This window comes from Meles meles, chromosome 19 (assembly GCF_922984935.1).
Source record: "Meles meles chromosome 19, mMelMel3.1 paternal haplotype, whole genome shotgun sequence".
Taxonomy (NCBI): Eukaryota; Metazoa; Chordata; class Mammalia; order Carnivora; family Mustelidae; genus Meles; species Meles meles.
This window is the reverse complement of record NC_060084.1, coordinates 51,381,939-51,408,865: the sequence shown is the minus strand read 5'-3', so window position 1 is coordinate 51,408,865 and position 26,927 is coordinate 51,381,939. Positions and strand designations below refer to the sequence as shown.

General features: G+C 53.1%; 1 protein-coding gene across 3 annotated transcripts; it reads right to left on the bottom strand.

The window, feature by feature from the left end:
- Positions 1 to 5,672: 5,672 nt before the first annotated feature.
- NUCB1 (nucleobindin 1) lies at positions 5,673 to 26,370 on the bottom strand. 3 transcript variants are annotated; one of them, XM_045988562.1, is made up of 13 exons: positions 26,264 to 26,370; positions 25,690 to 25,859; positions 22,581 to 22,688; positions 20,162 to 20,294; positions 16,005 to 16,108; positions 11,536 to 11,721; positions 11,201 to 11,291; positions 8,291 to 8,349; positions 7,928 to 8,020; positions 7,751 to 7,843; positions 7,244 to 7,414; positions 6,674 to 6,770; positions 5,673 to 6,558 (listed from the first exon to the last, which is right to left on the bottom strand). In XM_045988562.1, exons 2-13 carry the CDS (start codon positions 25,846 to 25,848, stop codon positions 6,446 to 6,448), a joined length of 1,407 nt encoding a protein of 468 aa, XP_045844518.1. In that variant the 5' UTR covers positions 25,849 to 25,859; positions 26,264 to 26,370; the 3' UTR covers positions 5,673 to 6,445. The 3 variants fall into 3 exon arrangements, with proteins under 3 accessions (XP_045844518.1, XP_045844517.1, XP_045844519.1); XM_045988561.1 differs by having other exon boundaries at positions 25,690 to 25,869; positions 26,264 to 26,358; XM_045988563.1 differs by having other exon boundaries at positions 25,720 to 25,869; positions 26,264 to 26,358.
- Between the last annotated feature and the right edge of the window lie 557 nt (positions 26,371 to 26,927).

Here is a 26,927-nt window from a genome sequence, read left to right as displayed (position 1 = left end):
GTGCCCCGCCCATCGAGGGGCGTGGTCATTTCTCCGCCTCTTGCAGCTACGCCACTTCTCACTGGCCACTAGGCCTGCGCACCCCTCCAGTCCGGACGCAAAGGAGAAAGTTATTTAAATCTAGCAGCGCACCATTGGCTCTGCTTTATGAGGGGGTGGGACCAGAAATTCTCCGTTAGTCGCCGCTGGCGACTTCTAACCACGTGACTTTTTTTTTTCCCTTTTGCATGTCTACGGGCAACATTGGGGTTGAAGTCCCCACCGACAACAAGAGTTGCACGCTCTACCCACACGCCAGTCAGGCCCTGCAGGAGTGGGTGGGGAGGCTTCCTCCCTTGTCACCTTCGGAGCTGGCGCCCTTCCTCCTTCCCCTCTTTTGCTCCAAAAGCCAGGCACCTCCAACGCCTGTCGTGGCCAGGTCCCCAGCTCCGTGCTTTACTTTCCTCCTTTCCAATGTCTCACCACAGATCTGAGAACTGGGTTCTGTCGCTCGCTGTTTACAGAGGGAGAAACAATCCCAGAAAGCCATGGTCGTTTTGGGGAGTCTCGCAGCCAGAATGTGAAGACGTGCAAATTGGCTGTTTCCAAAAACCAGTCTGTTCGCTTCTTAAGAGCCCAGGTGCCAGGTTGACTGGTCCCAACCCCTCCTTGCCACCGCCTGGCTGTACTGCTTTGCGCAAAGGGTTTCCCTGTCAGAGCTTCACCTTCCCGTTCGAAAACTGAAGGAAAAAAAAAAAAAAAAGAAAGAAAGAAAGAAAGAAAACTGAAGTCACAATGGCATCTACCTGTTGAAGAGTCTCCGGAAGAGACTCCGGAGTCTCTAATGTAATATACATCAAATGATTATTCTCTAAGTCAATTGGCAAAGGGCTGGCCAACTTCACCCACAGCAAATCTGTGCACTTCTCTTTCCTTGTAGACATTCAATTAAGGTCTGAGTTTCAGGGGCTCCTGTGTGGCTCAGTCGGTTAAGGGACTGCTTATGGCTCAGGTCGTGATCTGAGGGCCGGGCATCGGGCTCCCTGCTCAGCGAGGGAGTCTCCTTCTCCCTCTGCCCCTACCTGCCCCCTAGTTTGTGCTCTCTCTCCAATAAATAAAATCTTTAAAAAGAAAACAAACAAACAAACAGACCAGCTGATTAAATAATGTAGCAATGTCAGTTCCTGGCTTTGACAATGCACTATATTTACCTAAGATATCATCACAGGGTGGGTTGCAGGGTGGGGGAAGCTACCTGTAGGGTACAAGGGGGAGCTCTCTGTACTATTTTTGTAAGTTCTTAAACAGTTTCAGGATGAAGTGTTACGACTTAAAATTGTTGGCAGCGAGTCCGTGTACCCAGAGGGATCATTTTGCAATATCCGGTAAAGGAGAAAAGGAGGGTGCCTCGTGATCCAGCAATTTCCACTGTGGGCAGAAGACACATACCCTTGAGAAACTGTCCGATGTGTGCCTGGGAGGGCATATGTATTATTGCAACATTGGCCGTGATAGCTCAAAATTGGGAAGAGCCATCAGTAGAAAAACCCATGAGCAAACGGTGGCAACTTCTAACAACAGGGTACCACACAGCAAGAAAAATGGGTGAACTAACTCCACACTATGTATACACTGAATCTCAAAAACGTAAACTTTCAGGGGAGTACAGTACAAACACTGAACTGTGACGGCTGTGTTTAATTCGTAATCAAGTTAGGAAGATCACTGTCCTGGAACAAGAATCCTGTGAGTCGAAAGTCTGATAAGGAACTAGGGTTCCTAAGCAGATGATAGCCTCTCTGGGACCTGGAGTGAGAGCCAAGGGATTAACAAAGGGCATAAGACAATGTAGAATTTTGAGGTAGAACATCAGTGAATATATATTCTCTTGATGTCTGCTGGCAAGGGCTGCCTGGCTCTGGGCTCAAGTGGCCACACTGGGGGGTCTGTAACCTGAGAAACACACCCGCTTCCTACCTCTTACTCTCTTTGTGGAGACAAGCAAGACAATGGTGCTGGAAGCAAGGCAAAGCCAGTCTTACCTTGGGCACCAGCACTTCCCAGAACTTGCAGGAAACACTGTGGGCAGACCTTGGAGGATGTTGAAATCATGGCAAAAGGGGAAGACCCTGTGCTAGCCAGCTCCTAGCCAGGAATTCCAGAGAGAGCCTCTGGGGTCATTCCACAGATTGTCCTCCCAGACAGAACACAGATATTTACTGAGCATCTAATTTGTTCTAGGTCCTGAGGACACATCAGAAATGAGACAGATACTTTCTCTGCTCTCATATCTGCTCTCAGTGCTTCATTATGTTCTAAGAACCCAGAACAGGCCAGCATGGTTGGGTCAGTGGGATGGAAGATGGGGCTGGGGAGGGGTCAGCAACGGTTTGGAGAAGACGTGGAAGGGTTTTCAGCAGGAGGAGCAGGGATAACAAAGATCTAACCGGCATGACTCACATGTTCACTGAGCAAGCATTTTTACTTTTTTTTTAATAGTTTTTTTTTTTTTTAAGATTTTATTTATTTATTTGACAGAGATCACAAGTAGGCAGAGAGGCAGGCAGAGAGAGAGAAGAGGAAGCAGGCTCCCCGCCGAGCAGGGAGCCCGATGCGGGGCCCGATTCCAGGACCCTGGGATCATGACCTGAGCCGAAGGCAGAGGCTTTAACCCACTGAGCCACCCAGGTGCCCCAAACATTTTTACTTTTGACTTGGTCGTGGGCGGGGTGATGTCCAGGGGCAACCTCGCTCTGCCGCCCTCTAGTGGGACAAAGAGACCCAACCTGTGGCTGGCACAGTAATCACCCCCTCCCAAAGACGTCCCTGCTGTAATCACCAGAATCTGTGACCAAGCGACCTGACCTAATAAAAGGGACTTTGCAGATATCACTGTGAAGTCTCCTGAGATGGGGAGCTTTTCCCGGATTCTGTGGTGAACTCGTTGCAATTACAGAAGACCTTAGGAGAGGACGCAGGAAACTCAACTGGAGCAGAGGGAGCTCAAAACAGGGCAGGGGATTTGAAAATTCTATGCTGCTGGCTTTGAAGCTGGAGGAAGGGGTCATTAGGCCAGGAATGCAGATGCCAGCAGAAGCTGGAAAAGCAAGGAAACAGATTTTCTGCTTGAACTTCCAGGGTGTTGAGTTCGAGCTCCAAGTTCGGACACAGAGCTTACTTAAAAAAAGAAAAGAAGTCAGAGTCTGGAACCCAGGTTGGGAGTGGGGGGAGAATGTGAAAGATAAACCTAGTGGGATCAACTGGACCACCTGGGCAGGATCGAGGAGCTCCTGTGTGGGCGATAGAGTGTGAAGGTGAAGACAGCAGCGTTTTGATCAATAGAGTCATATCCAAGTGTTAGAAAAACCCTTAGGAAATTAAAGGCCACAACCACAGAATGGAGGAGTGGACAGCGAGCGTGCCAGGCAGGGAGCAGATCATGCATTCATTAGCTGGTTAAAAAAAAAATTTTTTTTTTTTGTTTCACATTAAGCGCTATGCTCTACTTGGGGCTTGGATTCGCGGCCCTGAGATCAAGCATCCCACGCTCTACTGATTCAGCCACCCAGGCGCCCCTGTTAACTCATTCACCAGAAATTTTTCAGCACAGATTCAGTGCCAAAAAGAACTTCGCATGAACTAGGTCCAGCAAGCCAGGGTTCCAATCCCAGCCTGGCCATTTACTAGCTGTGGGCTTTTTGGCAAGTGACTTGGCTTCTCTTATTCACCTCATCTGTAGAATGGGGTTGATGACGGTGATTGCCTTACAGTGTTTATGTGAAGATGAAATGGATTGTTACTGAGATCATATAATGTGCTTGGCAGGGCACTTGCCACGTTCCAAGTGCTACAGAAATGTTCTCTCCTGTGTATTAGTGTCTCGCTGCTGCTGTAAGAAATGACAACCACCAATAGCAGTAACCAAGACATCATTTTCCAAATATACATAAATAGTCAAAATAATCCTGTTGATTTAAGACTAGAACAAAAGGCCAGGCAGGGAGGCAGTGGTGGGGCGGAGGGGTCTTCGGGGCAGAGATGACCTTGTTCTTGACCATGTATGCTGGTCATAGATGCTGCTGTATGGGGCCACGAACTTGACAGACGTGAGCCTCCCTCTCCTGGCTCCTTTGGAACTTAGAGTCTACTGATGGAGAGAGAGTAAGGAAGCCTGACACAAAAGGGTCCTGGGCAGCTGGAATGGGGGACCTCCTTCAATATGGAAGTCACTGACAGGTGTCCGGGGACACTAATTGCATAAATGTGTCCATATGATAACAAATTACTGCTTGCTGATCTCAAATTTCAACCCAGGAGCCATGCTGTTCATGTGTATTATTATCGGATCCTTCAAAGAACTCTACTATTTAATGTCCATTTTCCAGATTGGCTCAGCGAGGCTCAGCTCCCAGTCTTCCAGAAGCCAAGTGGCTGTGGCTCCTGTTTGTGGTCATTGTTGGGGTTCAAGCCAGGGCGCACAGCAGGTCGTGTAACTTCCCACAACCCTCCCTTAGATATTTCAGGGTCTGGGAATTTGCGTTGTTAATGAGCCTCTCAGATAATTTTTTTAAAGTCCCATCAGTTCAGTAACAGTTAAAAAAAAAAAAAAGTCCCCACAATGGCAGTGAAAACCCTTACTTCTGGGGTGTGTTCGGGCTTCTGCAAGTCCGGGATCTTACCAGCAGGCCAGACAAAGGCCTCAGTGGGTTTGTAACCGTCACCCAGCAGCTCTTTGACCCATCTCTCCAGATCAGTCTCCAGCCCCTCAATTTCCTCTTTCTGGGAGGGAGCTGCTCTGGGTCCATGCCTCCCAGCTGTAGCTCCTTGCGCTCATACTTGACCGTGACCTTCTCTTGAGGCCTTACTCCGTGCTGCCAGAGGCCTTACCTGCAGCCCCAGGGGGGGGCCTCTGAAAGTAGAGAAGGGTCCCTGGGCCACAGGCTACCAATACCTGGCCCAGGGTCGTTGTCCATCCCAGCTGCCTGGTGGGGCGGGGAAGGGTGGAGAGTCTGTGCCTCCTCCAGGAGGCCCGCCAGCTGGCTCTAGGCCACTGGCTTGGGCTCTGCCAGAGCCACACAGGACGCCTCCCAACAGATTTGCCCTCCCTTGGTGCCGGGAAGCTTTGTGTCTCCTCAGATAACTTTTATCATCTGAGCCTCCTTTACACTTCTTCCTCTTTGTGGGTGCCAAACCGGACCTCCCTATGCCCAGTGGTGTGTTGGTAAACGGGCGCTGGCATGCAGGGGTAGGAGGAGGCTCTGATTTGTCACTTCTGCCAATTTCCTTCATCAGCTGTTGGTGCAGATGTGACATCTGGAGCAGCTGCAGCCATTCTGGGGCCACAGCAGAACTAGGTTATGGGAGGAAGTGGTTCCCTGGAATCACCCTACCCTGGGATGTCTTGTGTTGGGAGATAATGCTTCTTTTTCTATACTAATAGACCTTTCTATCCTTGTGACTGGGATCCTGCTGAAGCGTGTGTGTGTGTGTGTGTGTGCACGCACACACACACACACACACACACACACACACACACACACACAGTGGACTTATCAGAAGACAGAAAGTTGCCAGGATGAAGCCTCTCAGCTATTACGCTTGAACTGAATTTTACAAAATGAGGAGGACTCTAGCAGGGAAATTGGGGATGAGGTTTCAGAGGGACGGTATATCCAAAGACACAGAGGCATGGAAAGTGTTCCAGAAAGTGTATTTGGATGGAATTGGAGTACAGAGCAGAACTTGGAACCATGTGAGAAAAGGCCAGAAAGTGGGGCAGGGCCTCCCCCATGGGCTGAGGGGCTGGAACCTGATCCTGGGGCTGGGTTGGCCCCAGGACCCCTCTGGGGCTGTGTGGGGAAGGGGCGAGGAGCCAGGCAGCTGGAAGCCAGGGGTCAGGGAGAGTCTGGGTTCCTGGGGTCAGCACTAGTCAGCTATGCTGATGACTCTGCTGCCCCGGCAGCCAGCCATGGGGAAGACACCGTCCTTGAGGCATCAATGGTTCTCTCAAGAGAGACCCCCCCACACACAAAAAAAACCCTCATCAGCCGACAGAAGCCAGGCAGCAGGCAGAATTCCAGCAGCAGTGGGGACGGAGGCAGGATGCCAGGGTAGCCATGATCTGGGCAGCTGAGGCCAAACCATCTTGGAAGGCAGGCACAAGGCCAACCCTTCTCGGGAGGGAGAGGACTTCCCTAAGTTAGGGATGCAGTGAGGGTCCAACTAGACTTGGGGGTCTCGGAAAGAAGGGAGCACAGACTGGGAGGCTGTGGAAGCTGAGGGGCAGATGTAGGGCTCAGGAAGCAACATGTGAAGAGCCACGTGGCCCTCCCCTCCCCCAGGTGGCCACACAAGTCGCTGGCCCCCAGGGAGGTTGATGTCGACTCCACAGCCCCCTCCCACCAGCTGCCTCCGTAGGAACCCAGAGCGTGTGTGTGCGTGTGTTGGGGAGGGTGTCCCAGGAGGATCACAGGTGTTGGGTGTCCGACTGGGGCAGCTGTCGGGGCTGATCGGGAACCTTCTTGTCTGAGGGGTCTCCATCCTTCTGGTCACCCGCTGGAGCTGGGACAGGTGCATCGTCTGGAAAGGCAGGGAGGCAATGGTAGCAGCAGGCACCCCAGCTTCTTCCTCCCTCAGACCCGGAGTGGCCGCCAGCACCCTCCCCGCTCCCAGGGTGCCCAGGGGCCCAGAGCACCTGTGTCCGGGTGGAACTGGAGCTGTCCCTCAGGGCCAGGGGCTGGGCTGTTCTGGCCTTGCTGCTGCTGTTTTCTTTGTTCCATTTGCAGAACCGCCTGCAGCGAGCGAGCGGGGGAGATTATGCAGGCAAAAGGGGATGACACCAAGTCTCCACGGCAACTTGCTAAGTGGTCCTGAACCCATCCCTTCCCTATGGGCCTCGGCATTTTTCTCTCTCTCTGAGAGTTGGGCTTAACAGTAAGAAGACTCAGTTATCCCTCCCCTGTCATGGCTTGGGTCATACCTCGGGACCCGGAAGCCCTTCACTGAACCCTTGCTGAGTCTAGCCTCCCACTCTGTCTTTGGTTTTCCTCCTTCCTACTTTCTTGCTTAGAGCCCCACTGCCCTTATCCAACATGGCAGCCAGAGTGGTCAGGGATGGGGACATCCGCCCTTACTAAAGATGGCGGTCACACCCGAGAGTCTAGTAGTGATGAACACGGTGGCCACGGCCTTCCCACCTCTGAATATACAAGGACAAAGGCCATCGGGGACTTAGAGGATGGGGCCAGCCTCCCTGGCCAGTCACCTGCTGCAGCTCTCTCTTCTGGGCCTCCAGGCGGCCCTGAGAGCGCCCCAGGGCCTCCGTCTCCTGGCTGAGGCGCTGCGCCTTGGCGTTCAGCTCTGCCTCCCGGGCAGCCAGCTCCTCCTCAAAACGCCTTAGTTCGTCCTCCGTGTAGGCAGGGTGCATCTCCACTGTCTGCGAGGTGGGGACAGGGGTCTCAGCGGGGTGCCGTGAGCCTTAGCCCACCCGCGCCCGGGGGGGGGGGGGGGGCGCCACTAACAGAGGTGGCCTGGGTCACGTGTGAGGGCGGAAGAGCTCTGCGTGGAAGCTGAGGGTGATAAAGACCCAGAGAAAGGGGAGAAGAGAGACCCAGAGGGGGACGGAGACCAAACCCAGAGACAGAGGGAGGCAGAGAGCCAGGGTAGGGGGACAGAGACCCAGAGGGTAAAAGAAGTGTCCAGAGACTCTGAAAGAAGGCTTCGGGCTGGGAGGACAGAGGTACTCAGGACTCAGAATCCTCCATGGTCTTACCTCCCAGCCCTCCCCGGTGTCCCCAAACTCCTTCCTCTGGGTGGATGCGAGGAACTCCTCCAGGGTCACGAGGCGGTCCTGGTTGGTGTCCACCTGGGGATCCAGGGTAAGCGACAGAGCTGGGCCTCACTCCACCCTAGCCCCCACCCTCCCCACGACCCCTGTTCCCCATCTCACGTTCTTCATCACGTGCTCCCTCATGCGAAGCCGCTCTTCCTCCATCTCCCGCATGTCATCTTCTTCGTTCTTTGGGTCATACACCTTCTCCAGCTGCAGCAGGGTCAAGGGAGAGGAAGGACATACTGAGGGGTCCAGGGCAACCTCTCGCCTAGGCTACTCCATCTCTTTACACACACAGACCAGGCAACTTCAACTCCCAGAAGTCCTTGGGGGCACCCTGCCGCTCCTGGTAGCCTCTTTCTGTCCCAGAGGCTGTTGGGAGTTGTAGTTTCTCTTGAGTTCCCATCCAGGGGGACCCGAGGGGACATGTGGCCAATGCGGGCATCCTCTGCACTCGTGGTTTCTGAAATGCTCACTCACCTCCTTGGTGAAGAGGGCCTCCAGCTCCTGTTCATCCAGGACCCCATCACTGTTGATATCTGAGGGGGAGACAATAGGGTATCTTGGGGGGACTGAGTACAGGGTGGGTCAAGCCCCTGAGGGACCTGCTAGAGAAAGAATTGGGGGCTGATGTGGGCTCTGTTATGAGAGGACAGGTATCCTTGGGTCTCCAACAATACAATGATAGCCTTCAGGCTTCAGTACCCCATTGGCCTGTTGCTAGGACAGCCAGATCCCTACCAATCAGGGGCCCAAGAAGGGAATAAATGAAGGCGGGCTTTGCCAAGATCACTCTTGGGATGGTCGTCACGCAGGACTACTTGATCCCTAACCCCTGGTGATCTAGGCACAGGATCAAGCCCTTTGCCCAGGAGCCAGGGGTGTCAGAGGCCTCCGTCCCACAAAGACCACAGGAATCTGTCCACCTGCCACCCAGCTTGTATGGCTCCGAGGCTCCAGGTTTCTCAGCCACATGGGCCAGGCTCACTGTCCCTCCGCCCCAACACCTCGCTCGCTCAGATCAGCACCCACATTGGTCCTTCAGAGGAGCCTGGAAATCCTGACCTTGCAAATCCAATATTTAACTTCTTTTTATAAACATTTTCTTTTTAAGCAGCCTCTACAGTGAGTGTGGGCCTCAAACTTAGAACCCCGAGATCCAGAGTTACATGCTCCACTGACCAACCCACCCAGGCGTCCCGCCAATGGTTCATTTTTCACTGGCATTTTACTTGATTTTCTGCCCTTGGCTTCTAGAACATCATTTTCTCCTCCCAAATACCCCTCATTCTCCTTTGTTGGTGCCTTTGGCTCCATCCTCCTCCTGAATGCTACCTATCGGCGGGCCCCAGGGCTCAGGCCATCTAATCCTGGATTCCAACAAGGTAGCCGCCAGCCACACTGGCCATTTAAATTTAAATCCATTAAGATAAAAAATCCCAGGGCGGGCGCCTGGATGGCTCAGTGGGTTAAGCAACCGTTCAACTGTTCGGCTCAGGTCATGATCCTGCGAGGGATCGAGTCCCACATCAGGCCCCCTGCTCTGCAGGGAGTCTGCTTCTCCCTCTGCCCTTCACCCTGCTCCTGCTCTCTCTCTCAAAGAAGTAATAATAAAAAAAAAAAATCCCAGTGTCTCACCCCACTTGTTACCGGTCAAGCATTCAACAGCCACATGTAGCTGGTGGCTGCCATATTGGATGGCACGGAACATTTGGATCATTACAGAAAGACTGTGACTGGCCAGCACCCCTTCAGACGGGTCCCTCCAGCCCCTCATCTACCAGTGCCTCCACACCTGAATATCCAACTGTCAACTCTCCTGGCCAATAAGTGCCTCACAGACACCTGCAGTTTAACACGAACGGACCCAGTTCCCAATCTTCCCTGCCAAATACGGCTGCTCCTACCGAGTACCTCAGAGTCGCCCCTGATCCTTTTTGTTAGCTCATAATCCTCATCCAGTCCATCCACGAGTCCTACCAGCTTGCCCTTTGAGATAAAGCCACAATCCAACCGCTCTTCCCTACTTCCCATGGCAAAGCCACCAGCATGTCCGGCCTTCTCCAGGCTTTGGCCCTCCCGCCATATAGCCTATCCTCCACACAGCTGGATTCTGTCAGCCCTTAAGGCAGACGGAGTCAGTCCCAAACAAGACAAATTCTGTATGAGTCCACTTGTGTGAAATAGCTAGAATTCACAGAGACAGCACCCAGAAGAGAGGTGGCCAGGGGCGGGGCGGGGATGAGTAGCAGGCAGTTGTTGATTGACCAAAGAGTTTTCCTTTGGAAAGGACAAAGAATAATTCTGGACTTCAGCTGAACAACAACATGGGTGTCCTTAGCCTTCTTGAACTGTCCACTTCAAAAGGGCTGAAGATGGGACATTTCATGGTAAGTGTATTTCACCACAGTTACAAATTAAAAAAAAAAATTCATGTCTCAAGTCTAGAGAATTCAGTTCCTTGGTCTGTTTCAAGAGCTTAACAGCCACATGGGGGCTGGTGGGTACAATACACTTTCTGCCCCGAACCCTCCTGTCGTCTTTTCCACGTTACTCATCTCTTAGCACTCCTCGGGGCGCTATTATCGAATCCCCTTCCTTGACTGTCACCCCCCACTTCCACCCCCGAGATCAGGAGGCATCTTGGCATTGGTGGTGTGTTTAATGGGCGGCTTGTGTAAAAATTCTAGAACATCTTACACTCCCTGTTTTTTTTTTAGATTCACTGAAATACAGCGTTATCAGTCTGCGTGATCACTGGCTATGTGAGACGGGGGAGCTCTGTTCCCTTCACAGTGGGATCCATAGAATCTTCATGAAGCCTGGTCTCAGAGGGAGCTGGGGAAATGTCTGCTGAATCAATGAGCCAGGCCCAGCCAAGCTCCGCGGACTGCTGGCAGCTTCTGGGACAAGCACATCTGAGGGGGTCCTGGCAACCCTGGGTTAGGTTCCTTCAGAGGAGAAGAATGAAGGGAGACGTGTGTCTGAATCACCATGGAAAAGGTAGCTTCTCGGTCCCTGGAGGCCTGTTTATTTGGCAACAGGGCTCCTGGGCTGCTGTGGGAGGCGGGCCCAGCCTAGCCAAGCCTGGATGGCTCAGTTAGCAGATATCAGCCAGTCCTGAGAACCAAGGAGTCTGGTGTATCCCTGAAAAGAGGCCTAGCTCTTCACTGGAAGGTTCTAGTGATGCGGAAGGGTGGAGCCTTCTAGATCAACAGGAGGGACAGGCTCAGATCTCTTTGGTGAACGTGATAACCACTACACTACGGAAACAGATCTCTTTGGCCTGCCTAAGCCTCACTGCAATGGGGACACTTCTTAGAATTCAGACCCCAGAAAGGTCAGGGCCTCAGGGTTCAGCCTGGGTCTTGGGGCTCCTCCCCACCTTACCATGCAGTATGAAGAAGGTCTTGGGGTTAAACCTGTTGGGGTCCAATCCATCCAGCTCCTCCCACACCTCCTTCAACTGGGCTTGGCTGCCCTGTGGAGGGGAGAGCCAGGGGCTCATGAGCAAGAAGTCTGGGTCCCTCCCAGCCCTCGAATGTCATGCCCCTCAAGCAAGAAACACTACAACTCCCAGCAGCTCCTGGGGGTGGCTGAGCATATTTAAAGAGCCATCTGGCCTCAGGGTCTGCTGGGAATTGTAGTTCTTTGGCTACTTTCTCATCTTGCGGTGCCTGGAGAGTTGGACTTGGTGTGGGGTAGCCACAAATGGGGGTTCTTACAGGTACATTGACTTTGGGGTGCTCTCGGTGCCGGCGCTGTTGTTCTTCCAGCTTTCTCTCTGCCTCCTTTCGCTGCTCCTCTCCCAGTGACTCCAGATAACGGCGTCTCTCATGTTCCTTCAGCATCTCATAGCGTTTGAACTCTTCATGATGGGCTGCGTCGTACTGGGCGAGGTCCCGGGTGGCCTGGAGAGAGGCAGATGGTCACATCCAGGCCCTAATTTCCACCTCCAAATTCCAGCCCCTCAGCCTTAAACCTGGTCAAGGGCCACACCAATCTCCACCCAGTCCTGGGTTCCATGTCCCGAGCTCATTTTTTTTTTTTTTTTTTCAAAGAGTCCATTCATTTATTTGACAGAGAGAGATCACAAGCAGGCAGAGAGGCAGGCAGAGAGAGAGGAGGAAGCAGGCTCCCTGCCGAGCAGAGAGCCTGATGTGGGACTCGATCCCAGGACCCTGAGATCATGACCTGAGCTGAAGGCAGCGGCCTAACCCACTGAGCCACCCAGGTGCCCATACTTCTTTTTTTTTTAATTAAAGATTTTATTTATTTATTTGACAGAGAGAGACAGAGAGAGAGCACAAGCAGAGGGAGTGGCAGACAGAGGGAGAGGGAGAAGCAGGCTCCCCAGAGAGCAGGGGGAGCCTGATGTGGGGCTTGATTCCTGGACCCCGGAATCATGACCTGAGCCAAACACAGTTGCCTAACCAACTGAGCCACCCAGGCGCCCCGAGCTCACTTCTTGATCTCTATGACCCACTCTTGTCCCGTAATACAGCTTATCTGTTCAAAACATACAGCAACAACTTTTTTTTTTGAAGTTTATTTATTTAAGTAATAGCTACACCCAACATGGGGCTCGAACTCATGACCCTATGAGATCAAGGGCCCCAGGCTCTTCCGACTGAGCCAGCCAAGTGGCCCTACCCAGCAACAACATTAACCCACTTCTTGCAAGTCCTCCACAATCTCAAGATCTTGGAGGAATAGGGGCGCCTGGCTGACTCAGTGGGTGGACATGTGACTCTTGATCGCACAGTTTTGAGTTCAAGCCCTACATTGGGTACAGAGATGACTTAAAAATAAAATAAAATAAAGATCTCAGAGAAATAAGTGATAAGGAACACTTATCACTTATAAGTGATAGGTGATAAAGAACTCTGGGTCCCTAATTACTTTGCCCAGGGTTCTAATCCAGGCTCTGCTGTGTGAACAAATCCCACTAGGCTGTGTGATTTTGGGCAAGTTACTTAGCCTCTCTGTGCCTCAGTTTTCTCCTCTGTAAATTGGAATGAACAATACGACACTGGGTTGAAGAGTATCCCCTCCAAAATTACTGTTCACCCAGAATGCTGAAATGTGAACTTATTTGGAAATAGGATCTTCGTTAAATCCAGATGAATGGTGTCTTTATAAGAAGGCTACAGAGAGGGGCTCCAGAGTGGCTCAGTTGGTTAAGCGTCTGCTTTCAGCTCAGGTCACGATCCTGGGGTCCTGGGATCGAGCCCCGTGTTGGGCTCTCTGCTCAGCGGAGGGTCTGCTTCTCCCTCTGATCCTCCCCCTTCTCATGCTCTCTTTCGCTCTCAAATAAATAAATAAATACATAAATAAATTCTTAAACAAAAAAAGAAAAAGAAGGACAAGGAGAAGATACAGAGAGGCATGGGGAGAATGCCATGGAAGCTGAGGCCGGAATGATAGGTCTACAAGTTGCAGAATGCTGGCAGCCTCCAGGGGCTGGAAGAGGCAAGAAGTGGGTTTTCCCCTATAGCTGCTTCTTTTTTTTGTTTTAAAGATTTTATTTATCTATTTGAGAGAGAGAGAGAGACGAAGCGAGAGAGGGAACAGATGTAGGGAGAATGGGAAAGGGAAAAGCAGGCTTCCCGCTGAGCAGAGAGCCCGATGCGGGGCTCCATCCCAGGACCCTGGGCTCATGACCTGAGCTGCAGGCAGATGCTTTATGACTGAGCCACCGAGGTGCCCCTCCCCTATGGCTTCTAAAGAGAGTACAGCTCTGCCAAAGCTTTGGTTTGGGCTCAGGGATACTGATTTTTGACTTCTGGCCTCCAGAACTGTGAGAGAATACAATTCTGTTTTGTTTTTTTTTTTAATATTTTATTTATTTATTTGACAGAGATCACAAGTTGGCAGAGAAGCAGGCAGAGAGAGAGGAGGAAGCAGGCTCCCTGCTGAGCAGAGAGCCCGTCGTGGGGCTCAAGCCCAGGACCCTGGGATCACGACATTAGCCGAAGGCAGAGGCTTTAACCCACTGAGCCACCTAGGCGCCCCCGTTTTTATTTTTTTAATTCAAAAAAGAATTTTATTTTTTTTTATTTTTTTTTTTAAAGATTTTATTTTTTTATTTATGACAGAGAGAGATCACAAGTAGGCAGAGAGGCAGGCAGAGAGAGTGAGAGGGAAGCAGGCTCCCTGCCGAGCAGAGAGCCGGATGCGGGACTCGATCCCAGGACCCTGAGATCATGACCTGAGCCGAAGGCAGCGGCTTAAACCACTGAGCCACCCAGGCGCCCCAAGAATTTTATTTTTTAAGTAAACTCCACACCCAACATGGGGGTCGAACTCACCACCCTAAGATCAAGAGTCATGCGCTCTACTGACTGAACCTGCCAGGCGCCCCACATTTCTGTTGTGTTAAGCCACTGAGTCGGGGCGCCTGGGTGGCTCAGCGGGTTAAAGCCTCTGCCTTCAGCTCAGGTCATGATCCCAGGGTCCTGGGATCGAGCCCCGCATCGGGCTCTCTGCTTGGCTGGGAGCCTGCTTCCTCCTCTCTCTCTCTCTGCCTGCCTCTCTGCCTACTTGCCTACTTGTGGTCTCTATCTGTCAAATAAATAAATCTTTATAAAAAAAAAAAAAAAGCCACTGAGTCTGTGGTAAGTTGTTGCAGCAGCCACAGCAAACTAACACCCCCAGTGAGACCTTTCTTGGCTTCTGGTCTACACCATATGATAATTTCAAGGTGTCTTAAGCTACCAGGTTTGTGGTAATTTGTTATAGGGCAGCATAAGAAACAAACACAGCTGTTGTGCGGGGAACTGGTTCTCACAACGAGGATAGGTCTACAGGCATCGAGTGGGTAGAGAGCAGGGAAATGCGGCTAAACGTCCTACAATGCACAAACCTCCCCCACAACAAAGAATTATCCAACTCCAAACATCAAGAATGCTAAGTTGAAAAGTCCTCCTGCTGAGCTCGGAAGTCAGAAGCAGGGAGCCCACTGAAGGAGCAGCTATGAGAGATGGTGTGAGTTGAAGCTAGGAGGAGGACGGTGGGGCTGAAGAAAAGCGGACAGTTTCTGGAATGTTCTGGAAGCGACTGGCAAAAACATCCCTCAGGGACTGAGCCCAATGCCAGGAACACTCAATTGACGGCTATTATCTTCACGGCCACTAGATGGAGCTCCAGGAGGCCAGAAACTGGGCACTCCAGGTTTGTCGGGGAGGCGCTGGGGACCCGCAGAAGGAGTGCAAGCAGGGGAGAGGCAGGGTCAAGTCTAGGCACAGCCTTGCACTCCCCAGCCCCGCCGCCCTTGGCCTTCCCCATAAGGCTGGGCTGGAGATCCCACTTCTCAGATAAGGGCTCTATTAGCTCCTATGGCTGCTATAACCGGTTATCACGCACTTGGTGGCTTAAAACAACACACACTCTGGGCGCCTGGGTGGCTCAGTCTGTCAGGCACGTGACTCTTCAACTCAAGGTTGTGAGTTCAAGCCCCACATTGGGTGCGGAGCCTACTTAAAGAAAAAAAGGAAAGAGAGAGAAAAAACAACACCCATTGATCATCTCATAGTATGGAGGCCAGAGATGTGAAAATAGTTTCACAGAGCTCAAATTACAGGGGAGGCCGAGCTGTGCTCCTTCTACAGACTTCTCCTTTCTAGAACTGCCTTCCACGCTGGCGGCTCCTTCCCCTGTCTGCAAAGCCAGCAGCAGAGCACCTTCTGTTTCACACTGGTGCCTCCAAAGATAGTCACGGTAGTCACACCTCCCTCTGTGAGGACACGGAGGGCCCACCTGGATAACCCAGGGTAATCTCACCCGCTAGGGACCCTCCCCTTAATCCCCTTTTGCCAGGTGAGGTCACGCAGCCACAGGTTCTGCTGATTGGGATGTGAAGGGTGTGACATATCTGGGGGTCAGCCGCATGATTCTGCCTCCCACCAGGACGCAGAGGGGACAGCACCCCGCCCCCACCCGAGTCATAGGGGGAAGGACAAAGGATCTGAAATGGTTTGCATGGAGCCCAGCCCATTCTGCCTACACCTCGCTCTCCCAGAGAGAATCTGGGGAGGGCTCGGTGGACTGCCTGGCACTCTGCGGCCACTGACATTGGAGAACACCGGGGTGATGGGGCACACGTCCCAGGCTCCGTTCCCTTCTCCCCCTCCGAGAAGCATCCTTCAGTCCACTGCCCAGAGGCCACCCCCCCCACCACACACACACACACTACCGTCTGGATCAGCAGCTCCAGGTCCCGGGCCTCGAAGGTGTGCTGATTCTGAGGGTCCAGATGTTCAAACTGCTTCAGGAGGCTCAGGTGATCCACCTGTACATCTGGATGAGGGAGAAGTTACTTAAAAAAAAAAAAAAAGTGCACAGAATGTTCCTTCTTTCAAAACCCCTATCCTGGGCTAGATCTGCTCTGAAGGAGGTCACAGCAGGCACTGGGAAAGCCCAGAGGATGTCCTGAATGAAGCTGGGGCAATCAGGGAGGGCTTCCTGGAGGAGGTGACACCACAGCTGACTCTGATGCTTAAAACAATAACCATAATAATAATTAACATGTATTGAGTACTCACTATATGCCAGGCTCTGCTTTAAACACATTAAATATATTTAATGCATTTTTTAAAAGATTTTATTTATTTGACAGACAGAGATCACAAGTAGGCAGAGAAGCAGGCAGAGAGAAAGGGGGGAAGCAGGCTCCCCGCTTAGCAGAGAGCCCGATGTGGGGCTCGATCCCAGGACCCTGAGACCATGACCTGAGCCGAAGGCAGAGGCTTAACCCACTGAGCCACCCAGGCGCCCCTATTTAATGCATTTTTTAAAAAGATTTTATTTATTTATTTGACAGAGAGAGAGAGATCACAAACATCAGGCAGAGAGAGGAAGAAGCAGGCTCCCTGCTGAGTGGAGAGCCTGATGAGGGGCTCAATCCCAGGACCCTGGGATCATGAGCTGAGCTGGAGGCAGAGGCTTAACCCTCTGAGCCACCGAGGCACCCTATTTAATGCATTTTTTTAAAATTGTGTTTGTCAGAAAGAAAGAGAGTGTGCGTGCACGTGTGCACAAGCAGGAGGAACAGCAGGCGGAGGGAGCAGCAGACTCCCTGCTGAGCAAGGAGCCTGATGCAGGGCTCAGTCCTAGAACCCTGGAATCATGACCTGACCTGAAGGCAGAAGCTTTACCGACTGAGCCATCCAGACATCTCTAATGCATTTATTTCTCACAAAAATCTCAAGACAAAGGTTCTACGATAATCCCATTTTACAGATGTGAAAACTGAGGCCCAGCGAGGGTCAGGGACTTGTCTAGGTCACCATCATCTAGGAAGTGGCAGAGAGAATATTAGAACCCATCGCTGGGCTCCAGAGCAAAAGTCCTGTTACGGGCTGAATTATGTGCCCCAAAACCCATTTGTTGGGGTACTAACCCCCAGACCCTCCAAATGTGACCTTATTGGCAGAGAGGGTCTTCCCAGAGGTGACCAAGTTAAAACAAGGTCTTGGGGTGGAACCAAATTCAAGAAGACTTGTTTCCTTCTAAAAGGGAAAAAATTTTGGACGCTGCAGGGAAGACACGAGGCAGAAGCTGGCCATCTTCACGCCAAAGAGAGACCCAGAACTGATTCCCAGCAGAAGAAAGTGATCCTGCCAAAACCTGAGCTGGGACTTCCGGCCTCCCCGGCTGTGAGACAATAGATCTCTGGTGCTAAAGCCAGCCTGTGAGGGGCAGGGGGACATGTGAATCAGACCCAGGCCGACCATCCAGTGGCTACTGTTCTGGGGAGGGAGAGAGCTGTACACACGCGGGAAGGCCAGGACCCTGGGGTCTTGTGTTACCATGGGGCCAGCTCTGCCCAGGCTGAGCCCAGAGGAGGGACAGGCTCTCAGGACACAGACACAGATCAAATTTCATGGTGCATTATTTATGCCACCAACAGAGGCTGAGTCCCAACCCCTGGGCCAGACTCAGTGCCTGGCCCTGGGGCCGCCATGGGAACCAGACAGCAGCAGCGTGGGTTCCCCTTGCCCCCAGCACCCAGCAGGAGACAGAGGACCAACACACGTGACCCCAACGACAGCAACCAACAGAACCTCCCTTGGGCAGCCCCGTCAGGGTAGGAGCTGAGATAGAAGCTCGGCCAACAGTGCAAAGAGCTCTGAGAACATCCCAGGCAGAGAGAAGTGCCAGGGTCAAGGTTCAGAGGTGACAGCCACATGTTGCCTGGCAGCGTTATTAAAAATGCTGACAGGAGAGGGCACCTGTCAAGGGAGGGGTTGGGTAGGCAGAGCAGCCGTAAGGACCGTGGACTTGGACCTGCTGACCCCTGGGGAGCCGGGGTGGGTCCTAAGGAGAGGAGGGACACGATGTGGACCAGATGCTGCAGTGGTCTGCGTCACTGCCCCCAAGACGCCCATGCCCTAAACCCTGAACTATGACTAGGGGACCTCAGGTGGCAAAAGGGCGTTTGCAGGTGATTAAATTAAGAATCTGGAGATGGGGAGGTGATCTCGGATTACCCAGGAGATCCAATGCAACCATAAGGGTCCCTCTAAAAGGGAGGCAGGGGTGCCTGGGTAGCTCAGCAGGTTAAGCCTACGACTCTTGAAATTTCGGCTCAGGTCATGATCTCAGGGTCATGAGATCGAGCCTGGCATTGGGTTCCACGCTCAGCACAGTCTTATTCCTGTCTTGTGCCCCTCCCCACTGCTCACGCTCCCGAGCACGCACGTGCTCTCTCCAATAAATAAACCTTAAAAAAAAAAGAGGGAGGCAGAGGGGGAAGGCCACGTGAGCACTGAACACAAAGGCTACATACTAGCTTTGAGGACGGAGGAAGAGGACACCTGCCAAGGAATGCCACTCCAGCAGCCATAAAAGACAAGGCAACAGGCTGCCCCTAGGGCCACCGGAAGGAGTGCGACCGCGCTGATGCGCTGATTTTTGCTGGGTGAAACCGATTTCCGATTCTGATCTCCCAACTGTAAGGGAATCGGTGTGTGTTGTTTAACCCCTGAATTTGTGGTGATTTGCTGCAGTGGCCACAGGAAACAGCTAGAGGATCCCCCTGGCTGCTGATGCGGGTGGGGGCGGGGGTGGGGACTAGGACCCAAAGCAGGGGAGGCACCAGGGAGCCCAGGGAGGACACGACTGCAGTGATCCAAGCAGGACCCAGGGGACAGCAATGGATGACTGAAGTGGTCAACTCTGGAGCTGTAATAATTAAATCAGCAGACAGCCATGGGTGCCTACGCAGGCCGTCTGGTCACCGTGGAGCTCCAGCACCCGCCTGGTGCCCGGCACACGGCACAACTGGAGACATGGTTCGTCAATGGACCCGTGGAATCAGGTAGTCATGAAAACAGGGTGTCTGACTTTGGCTCAGGTCGTGGTCTCGGGGTCCTGGGATCGAGCCCCGCATTGGGCTCTGTGCTCGGAGCGGAGTCTCCTTCTCCTTCCCTCTGCCCCTCCCCTGCTCATGCTTTCTCTCTTTCAAACAAATAATCTTAAAAAAAAAAAAAAAGAAAAGAAATGAAAACAAAGCCCAGCTCTCCTACTGACCGTCAATGCCATCCACCACGGCTCAGCGCCCCCTTCCATAACATGGGAGCCTCACAGGATGTCCAGAGATAAAAGGAGAGCCATGGGTCCATCTCAAGAAAGGGGGCGTGTCCTTACATGTGGTCATGCCCCATATCAGACTATACCACAGACTCACAGTAAGTGTAACACCATGGAGGGCGCCCGGGTGGCTCAGCCGGTTAAAGCATCTGCCTTCAGCTCAGGTCATGACCTCCAGGTCCTGGGATCGAGCCCCGCATCGGGCTCCCTGCTCAGCGGGGAGTCTGCTTCTCTCCCCCTCTCCCTCTACCCCTCCCCACGGCTCGTTCTCTCTGCCTCTAATAAATAAAATCTTTAATTTTTTTTTTAGAAATTACAAAATATATATAACACCCCAGTCCATAGTAGCCAAAGGGTGCAGACAACCCAGATATCCATCAACCGATGAGTGGATAAACCCAATGGGGTCTATCTGTACACTGGAATAGTACTTGGCCCTAAAAAGGAAGTTGTTGACACATGTTACGTTTTGGATGAACCTGGAAAACATTAGGCAAGGTGAAAGGATTCAGACACAAAAGGTCACAGACGGTAGGGCTCCATTTATCTGGAGTGTCCAAGTTTTTAAAAATAAAAATTTAAAAAATGAAACGGAGAAGCGCCAAAAACAACCCACCAACCAGTCATGTTAGTGGTAGATTGTTCTAGAAAGAAAACTCGGTCAATCTTCTATGCACATCTTAGGTGGTGGACAAGGGTGGGGTGGGGGGGGTGAGTCCTTAGGAGGGCGGCCATCCCATCCCACCCACCCCTGCTTACTGGGCTCCTGCTCCGCGTCCATCTTGGCCTTGAGCAGCATCCGTAGCCGAGACACCTCCTGCCTCTTGAGCTCATCCAGTTTGGTGCGGACATGGTGGCTGACAAAGTCCAGCTCCCGACTCAGCTTTCCACTCTGCCCGGGGGGAGGGGACACTGGTCAGGCTGGGGCCTGGAAGGGGGCGCACAGGGCAGCCTCGTCCTTTCTCTGCCCTCCCTGGAAACTTCTACCAACTTTGTGAAGCCTGGAAAGCTTACAGACCCTTGGCCCACCCACTTCCCAAGCCTCCGAGACCAGGTCCAGCCCTGGTCCAGCTACAGGGCTGGACCTACAGGCGTCTGAGGCCCTGCCCCCCCTGGGAGCCCCGAGTCCCACCATCCATCAAATCACACTTGGTTCCAGCAGCACTAACTGGGCATCAGCCTCCACGCTCAAGGGTCTTTCCCCGCTCCTGGCCTTTACACATGCTGGTTGGTCCCTCTGCCTAGGATTCTCTCCTGCCACTCCCTTTATAAGCCTCAGCAGATCCTCACTGCCCTTAGACAATCAGAGCACACGACATCTCCCTCGGAAAGATCCTCTGGGCAACCCCCCGGCCCCCTCGTCGGGGTGCCTTCCCTGGGCTGCCCCTCCCATCACTTCAGATTCTGTTTGTTGCTCAGAGCTGACCCCACGCCTCTCCTGCTCACAGCCCCCATGGTTCCCCAGGGCCCCCAGGACAGAATCCCTGCGGTCGGTACAGGACCCTGCACACATCCACCTCTCCAGCCCCATCGCCCCTGTCTTTGTGGCAGTGATCAGGAGCCACAGGAGACAGATGACGGTACCAGAATGCTTTGTTTATACACACAGTTCCCGCTGTCTGAAATGCCACGCCTTCACCCCCCTACACACACACACACACCCCGCAACAACTTCTACACCACCGACATCCCCACTCAGACTTCAGATTTCACTTGGGCAAGGGGCACCCTTGCTCCAGAAGTTCTCTCTCACTTGTCATGCTGGACTGCACCCTCCTGAGGCTCCCCCACGGTCCTCTGCTACCTGTCATTGCTCAGGCTGCTTTTTCGGTCACTTGAGACTCATACCGGGGCTCCCCAGCCCACAGGGCCCATGGCCCTTGAGAGGCAACAGGATACGGTGACCATGGAGACAGCCCCATTCACCCCAACCAGTCATGCATCTACTCTGGGCCAAGCCCTGCACTGGACTCCCCGGGTCTGTCCTCTAATCCTGCCCACAGCCCCATTTTACAGATGGGTAAACTGAGGCCCAGCAGAAGCCACTGGATACCAGGTTGGTGTCGCGTCTCCCCACATTCTTTTCCTGCTCAAGCAGACATTACTGCCACCACCAAGGATGACAACTGACATCCACCGTGGCCTCACGATGTGCCAGAGCAAGCCCTGAGGCGGGGATCTTTGCCGACCCACACCTCTCATGTCCCAGAAAGTGTTCCATCAGACCCCCTGGTTTCTAAGAAAGACACCGGGGCCCAGAGTGGGCGGCTGCTCAGCCTGGAGCACATGAGGAGGGGCTGGGATTGTACACTGTACCTGGGCACTGTCGATCTCCACACCCTGCCTGCCTCACTGGCCCTTCTGTTTCCAAGGTCATTTCCCACTGATATGACCTTGAACCCTGGCAGGGTTTGGGGACGGCTGCCCTTGAGGTTATCCCAGGTGGGCAGTGGGAGGGGCTGAGCTCTAGGGTCTCTGGCTCTGCTGGTCCTTCACTGGTGGCCAAGTAGATGACATGAGACATGAGAGCCCCAGAAATGCCTGGAGGCTTTGGGGGAGCAGGGCCACCTGGGTCCTCTCTGGGACCAAGGCATTTAGAGACTCAAGGAGGCCCCTCTAGGTGGGGCACGCCCACACGCACCTGAACAGGGTGGGAGGTCTGTGTGCGGTGGGGCAGGGAGGAGGAAGGGGGGCCAGTCAGCCCCATCTCCTTGTGGAGGGGGAGGCCGCCATCAGCCAGCCCTGCGGGGACACAGAGCCTATACGGATGACAAACACTGCCACGAGGGCCTCCAAGACCCCTTCATAAAATGATGACAATCTCGGCCCCTCTGGAGGCCCAATGTGAGCTAGAGGGGAGGCGAGCCGCAACTGCATCTCCTGTGTCTTGAATTCTTCCTGAGCAGGACACACTAGCCTGGCCCTCAGGGGACCTGCACGTGCACGGCAGGTGCGAGGACCGCCGCCACCCTGTGCGTCTCCGTCCTTGACGCGTCTCACCTCCGGCGATCCTAAGCTGAACCCTGCAAAGCAGACTCGGCTAACGCGCCCGCTTTACAGATGGGGAAACTGAGGCACAGCGTGGGGCGGTCACACAGCATGGAAGGGTAGAGCAACAGGCCGGTCCTACGAGCACGCGCGCCTCGTTCCCCCCCACCTGGCCCGCGCCCAGCCGCACCTTGATGTCCTCGGCATTGGCAGCCTGCAGCTTCTCACGGAAATGCCCGTCCGTCTCCAGCACATTGATGACTTCCTGGAGGTACCGGTGGTAGTACAGGCCGGTGTCCTGAGGGAACAGGGACGAACATAGCGCCCAGCCCCCACCCCCGGTTCTCTCTGCGCCTAAGAGCCAGGGCCCACATCCCTGGGCGCCAGCTGAAGGACCCCGAGGCCCCGTGCCGGGAGCAAGAGGCAGGCCTGCCCTATGGGACAAAGCTTCTAGATCCAGGTGGCCCCGGCTCTGATCCCCAGCTGCTCCGTAAGACCAGGCTGATCCTCTGGGCCTCGGCACTTGTCTCCTCCCAGGCCCTAGGTGGAGACGAAGTAAACATCACACCGGGAGACAGACACCCAGCCCGACGCTGCACGCGGAGCAGGTGCTCAGGGTGGACACACCAGTATTTGCTGGTGAGCAGTGAAACATACCCTCATCCATCATTCATCAGGCAATCCCCGCGCTCCTACCGCGCACTAGGTGCTCTGCTAGGGGACTTGGCAAGTGACCAAGACAGACAAAATCCCTAGGCTCCTGGACCCAGATAGGCGTGTGCAGGTGGGTGGCACGCTCTTCTTCCTGGGCCTCCCTCTTCCCTATTATCAAAGAGGCAAGGGGCACCTGGGTGGCTCAGTGGGTTAAGCCTCTGCCTTTGGCTCAGGTCAAGATCTCAGTGTCCTGGGATCGAGCCCCACATTGGGCTCTCTGCTCAGCAGGGAGCCTGCTTCCTCCTCTCTCTCTGCCTGCCTCTCTGCCTGCTTGTGATCTCTCTCTCTGTCAAATAAAAAAAAACAAAAACAAAACAAAACAAAAAAAACAGGCAATAGGGACGCCTGGGTGGCTCAGCCGGTTAAGCATCTGCCTTCAGCTGGGGTCATGATCCTGGGGTCCTGGGATCGAATCCTGCATCAGGCTCCTTGTTCAGCGGGGAGTCTGCTTCTCCCTCTGCCTGCAGCTCCCCCTGCTAGTGCTCTCTCTCTCTCTTCCTGTGACAAATAAATAAAATCATAAAAAATAAAATAAGGGGCGCCTGGGTGGCTCAATGGGAAAGTCTCTGCCTTCGGCTCAGATCATGATCTCAGGGTCCTGGGATCGAGCCCCACATCGGGCTCTCTGCTCAGTGGGGAGCCTGCTTCCCCCTCTCTCTGCCTGCCTCTCTGCCTACTTGTGATCTCTCTCTTTCAAATAAATAAAATCTTTAGAAAAAAAAGGAAAACTCTATTTCCTTAAAAAAATAATAATAAATAAAATAGGCAATAAATTCCCTGCTTCTCAATGCCATGGTGAGAAGTACACGAGATGAAGGGCCTGGCACGATGCTGGACATAGAAGCTGCTCAATCTATTAATGCCATCATTTTGTAAGTAGCGAGCACACGGCAGGAGCTGGATAACCTGATGGCTCAGCCAGGCCCCTGTGGGTCTGACTTCCCACTGGCTGACAGCAACTCAAATGTATTCCCTTAGCATTCTGAAGGTCAGAATCCCAGAACAGGACAGGGCTGAGTTCATTCTGAAAGCCCTAAGGGAGAATCTGTTTCCTTGCCTTTTCCAGCTGCTAGAGGTTGCCTGTGTTCCTTGCCCCATGACCCTGCGTCACTGTGACCTCTGCTTACGTCATCCTATCACCTCTGACTTTGACCTTCCTGCTTCCCTCTTATAGAGAACACTTGTGTTTACGTTGGGCCCACCTGGATAACACAGGCTAACTTTTCCTTCCATCTCAAGAGCCTTGTCTCAATCACACCTGCAAACACTCTTTTGCCCTGTAAGGTAAGATAGTCACAGGATCTGGGAATTAAGGTGTTGACATTTTTTTAAGTTAATTTATCTGTTTTGTTCTGTTCTATTCTATTCTATTTTTAGTAATCTCTACACCACAGTGTGAGACTCGGATTCAGAACCCCGAGATCAAGAGTCATATGCCCTACAGACTAAGCCAGCCAGGTGCCCCAAGGTGTGGACTTTTTTGTTTAGCCAACAGGCTGGAATCCCAAATCTGCCAATTACTAGCTAGGTGACCTTGTTAGGACAGCTAGAATGCCTAGTTCAATTTAAATTTCAGGTAAACAACAAATGACTTATAAACACACTGCAAGAGTTTACCTACAGGCAAAATTATTCATGCTTGTCTGAAATTCAACTTTAACTGGGCGTCTTGTGTTTTTATTTGCTACACCTGGAAACCTCAGTCCTTGGGCAAGTTACTTAAACCCTCTTGTGCCTCAGCCTCACCTGTGAAGTAAGGTTGGGAGCCCCCACTGAGGCCCCACGTGACCTGTCCCCATCCCCATTCTGCTCCAGTCCCACTGGCCACCTCCATGTCTCTCTACTCACTCTGATCTCCACACCACACCATTTTGGCCCAGGCTGTTCCCCCTGCCTGGAATGCTCTTCCTTGCATTTTGCATTTCAGCTCACAATCCTTCCTCTCTGACCATCACCCTGGTGTCCATTCTCAAGAAATGTGTGGGATGAATGAAGGGAAAGGGGACTTAGAAGTGCCTTCTGCGCCTGTAAAGATGTCACCAAGCACAGGCCTAGCTCACAAGGTGGGACCGCCACACAACAGCATGGAACCATCCCTTCCAGAGACAGTGACGTGCCCGTTACTGATGAAGGCTGTAGGAGGAGTCAGGCCAGAAATCAGCGCCTGGGCCTTGGGGGCTCAAATTCCCTCAGACCAAAGGTTTCATGCATGATAAACACATGTCGGGACTACCTTCATAGCTTTAACAGCTCCCACGAGCTCCATGAAGCCAGGACACTCCAGTTAAGGAACTCCACCTGCCCTAGGTGCTACTGGGAAATGTAGTTCTTTTTTAGGATCCCTTCTTGGGGGCGGCGCTTAAAACATAGAGGGTAATGCAGATTTGTCACTTAAAATCTGACCTCATTTCCCCCACGCCTCAGAGCCAGGGACTTAGAAATATGCACATACACACGTATACTCGCCCCGAGTTTTTCACCACGCCAAAGCCCCGGGGCGGCAAAGAATGGCAGGCAAACTCCGAGCCGTCGCTGTGGGGGAAGGAAGTATCCACCCAGGGGATTGTAGTACCACTTGCAAACACCTGGCTGGAGAGCAGGGCAGGGCCACTCACGGGGCTCTCGGTCGCAGGGCTCTCCTGCTTGGGCGTCCCCCGCTCCAGGGGCAAGGCCGGAACAGCGCGCAGCAGCAGCAGCGGTGGCAACAGGAGAAAGAGGGCTGCGCGGGGCCCAGAGGAAGGCATGGCGGCGTGGCCTGTGAGGGGCAGAGAGGGGGATAATGTCTGTCCCAAGTCAGAGGACTCCCATGGACCCAGGAGTCTGGGCCTCCAGTGCCGCCCCCAACCCCCTGCTAAGAATCAAGACTCAAAGCGTCTCGTTTCCCGGGACACAGGATTCCGTACCTCCAGCTCTTCCTTCCTGAGATCCAGGAGTCCTGGCTCCCAGCACCCAGCCTCTTGGCTCAGACTCAGGAATCCAAGATCTCAACCCCTTTCCCCCAGAACCAAAGGTCCAGGCCCCCAGCCTCCCTCTTCGCCAGGATCTAGAAGTACTGGTGCCCAGTCCATCCCCCGCACCCCGGACCCAGTTTTCCAGCCCTCTGGTCCCCTTCTCCCGCTCCTCCCCAGGACCCAATCTAGGACCCCCTCAAGCCCTCACCTTTCCTCCCGCGCAGAGGGCGTTTTCCCGGGCTAAGACCTCCGGCGCGTTCTGGTGATTTCCCCCCGAGGCCCCGCCCACTTTCCCGCAGAGGACCCGCCCTCAGAGGTCTGATTGGTCCGCGTTGGCTCCAGGTCCCCAGGTCCCTGTCTAGCGGCCCGCCCCTTGCCGAAGTCGCTCGTGTGTTCTCGAAAGCCTCGCCTCCCTTCTCGGAAGCTCTAACTCTTGACGCCGCATTTCCTGCCTTTCAGGCGAAAGGAGAGCGGAGGCTTTCGAAGAGAACTACAATTCCCCGCAGGCAGGGGAAAAAATGAGGCCATTTCCGCGGGCCAGGAGGCGCCTGCCTCCGCCTCCTGGCAGTTGTAGTTTTCCGCATCTATTTTTCCACAAGAAGTGGTTGCAAGTTACAGATCGGTAGCAATTGGTACAGGTCATCTTGTAAATTTCTAACATATAATATATGAGATAGATAGAGATATATATCTAATAATAAGCCATGTACATCTAATATAAGCCACATATATGTATACCCCATATACACACATGTATATACATATACGTGTACATGTATATATGCGTATACATATACGTATGTACACATACGGGTGTGTAATATACACATGCACGTGTTGTATGCACGCACACACACACACGTGTGTGTGTG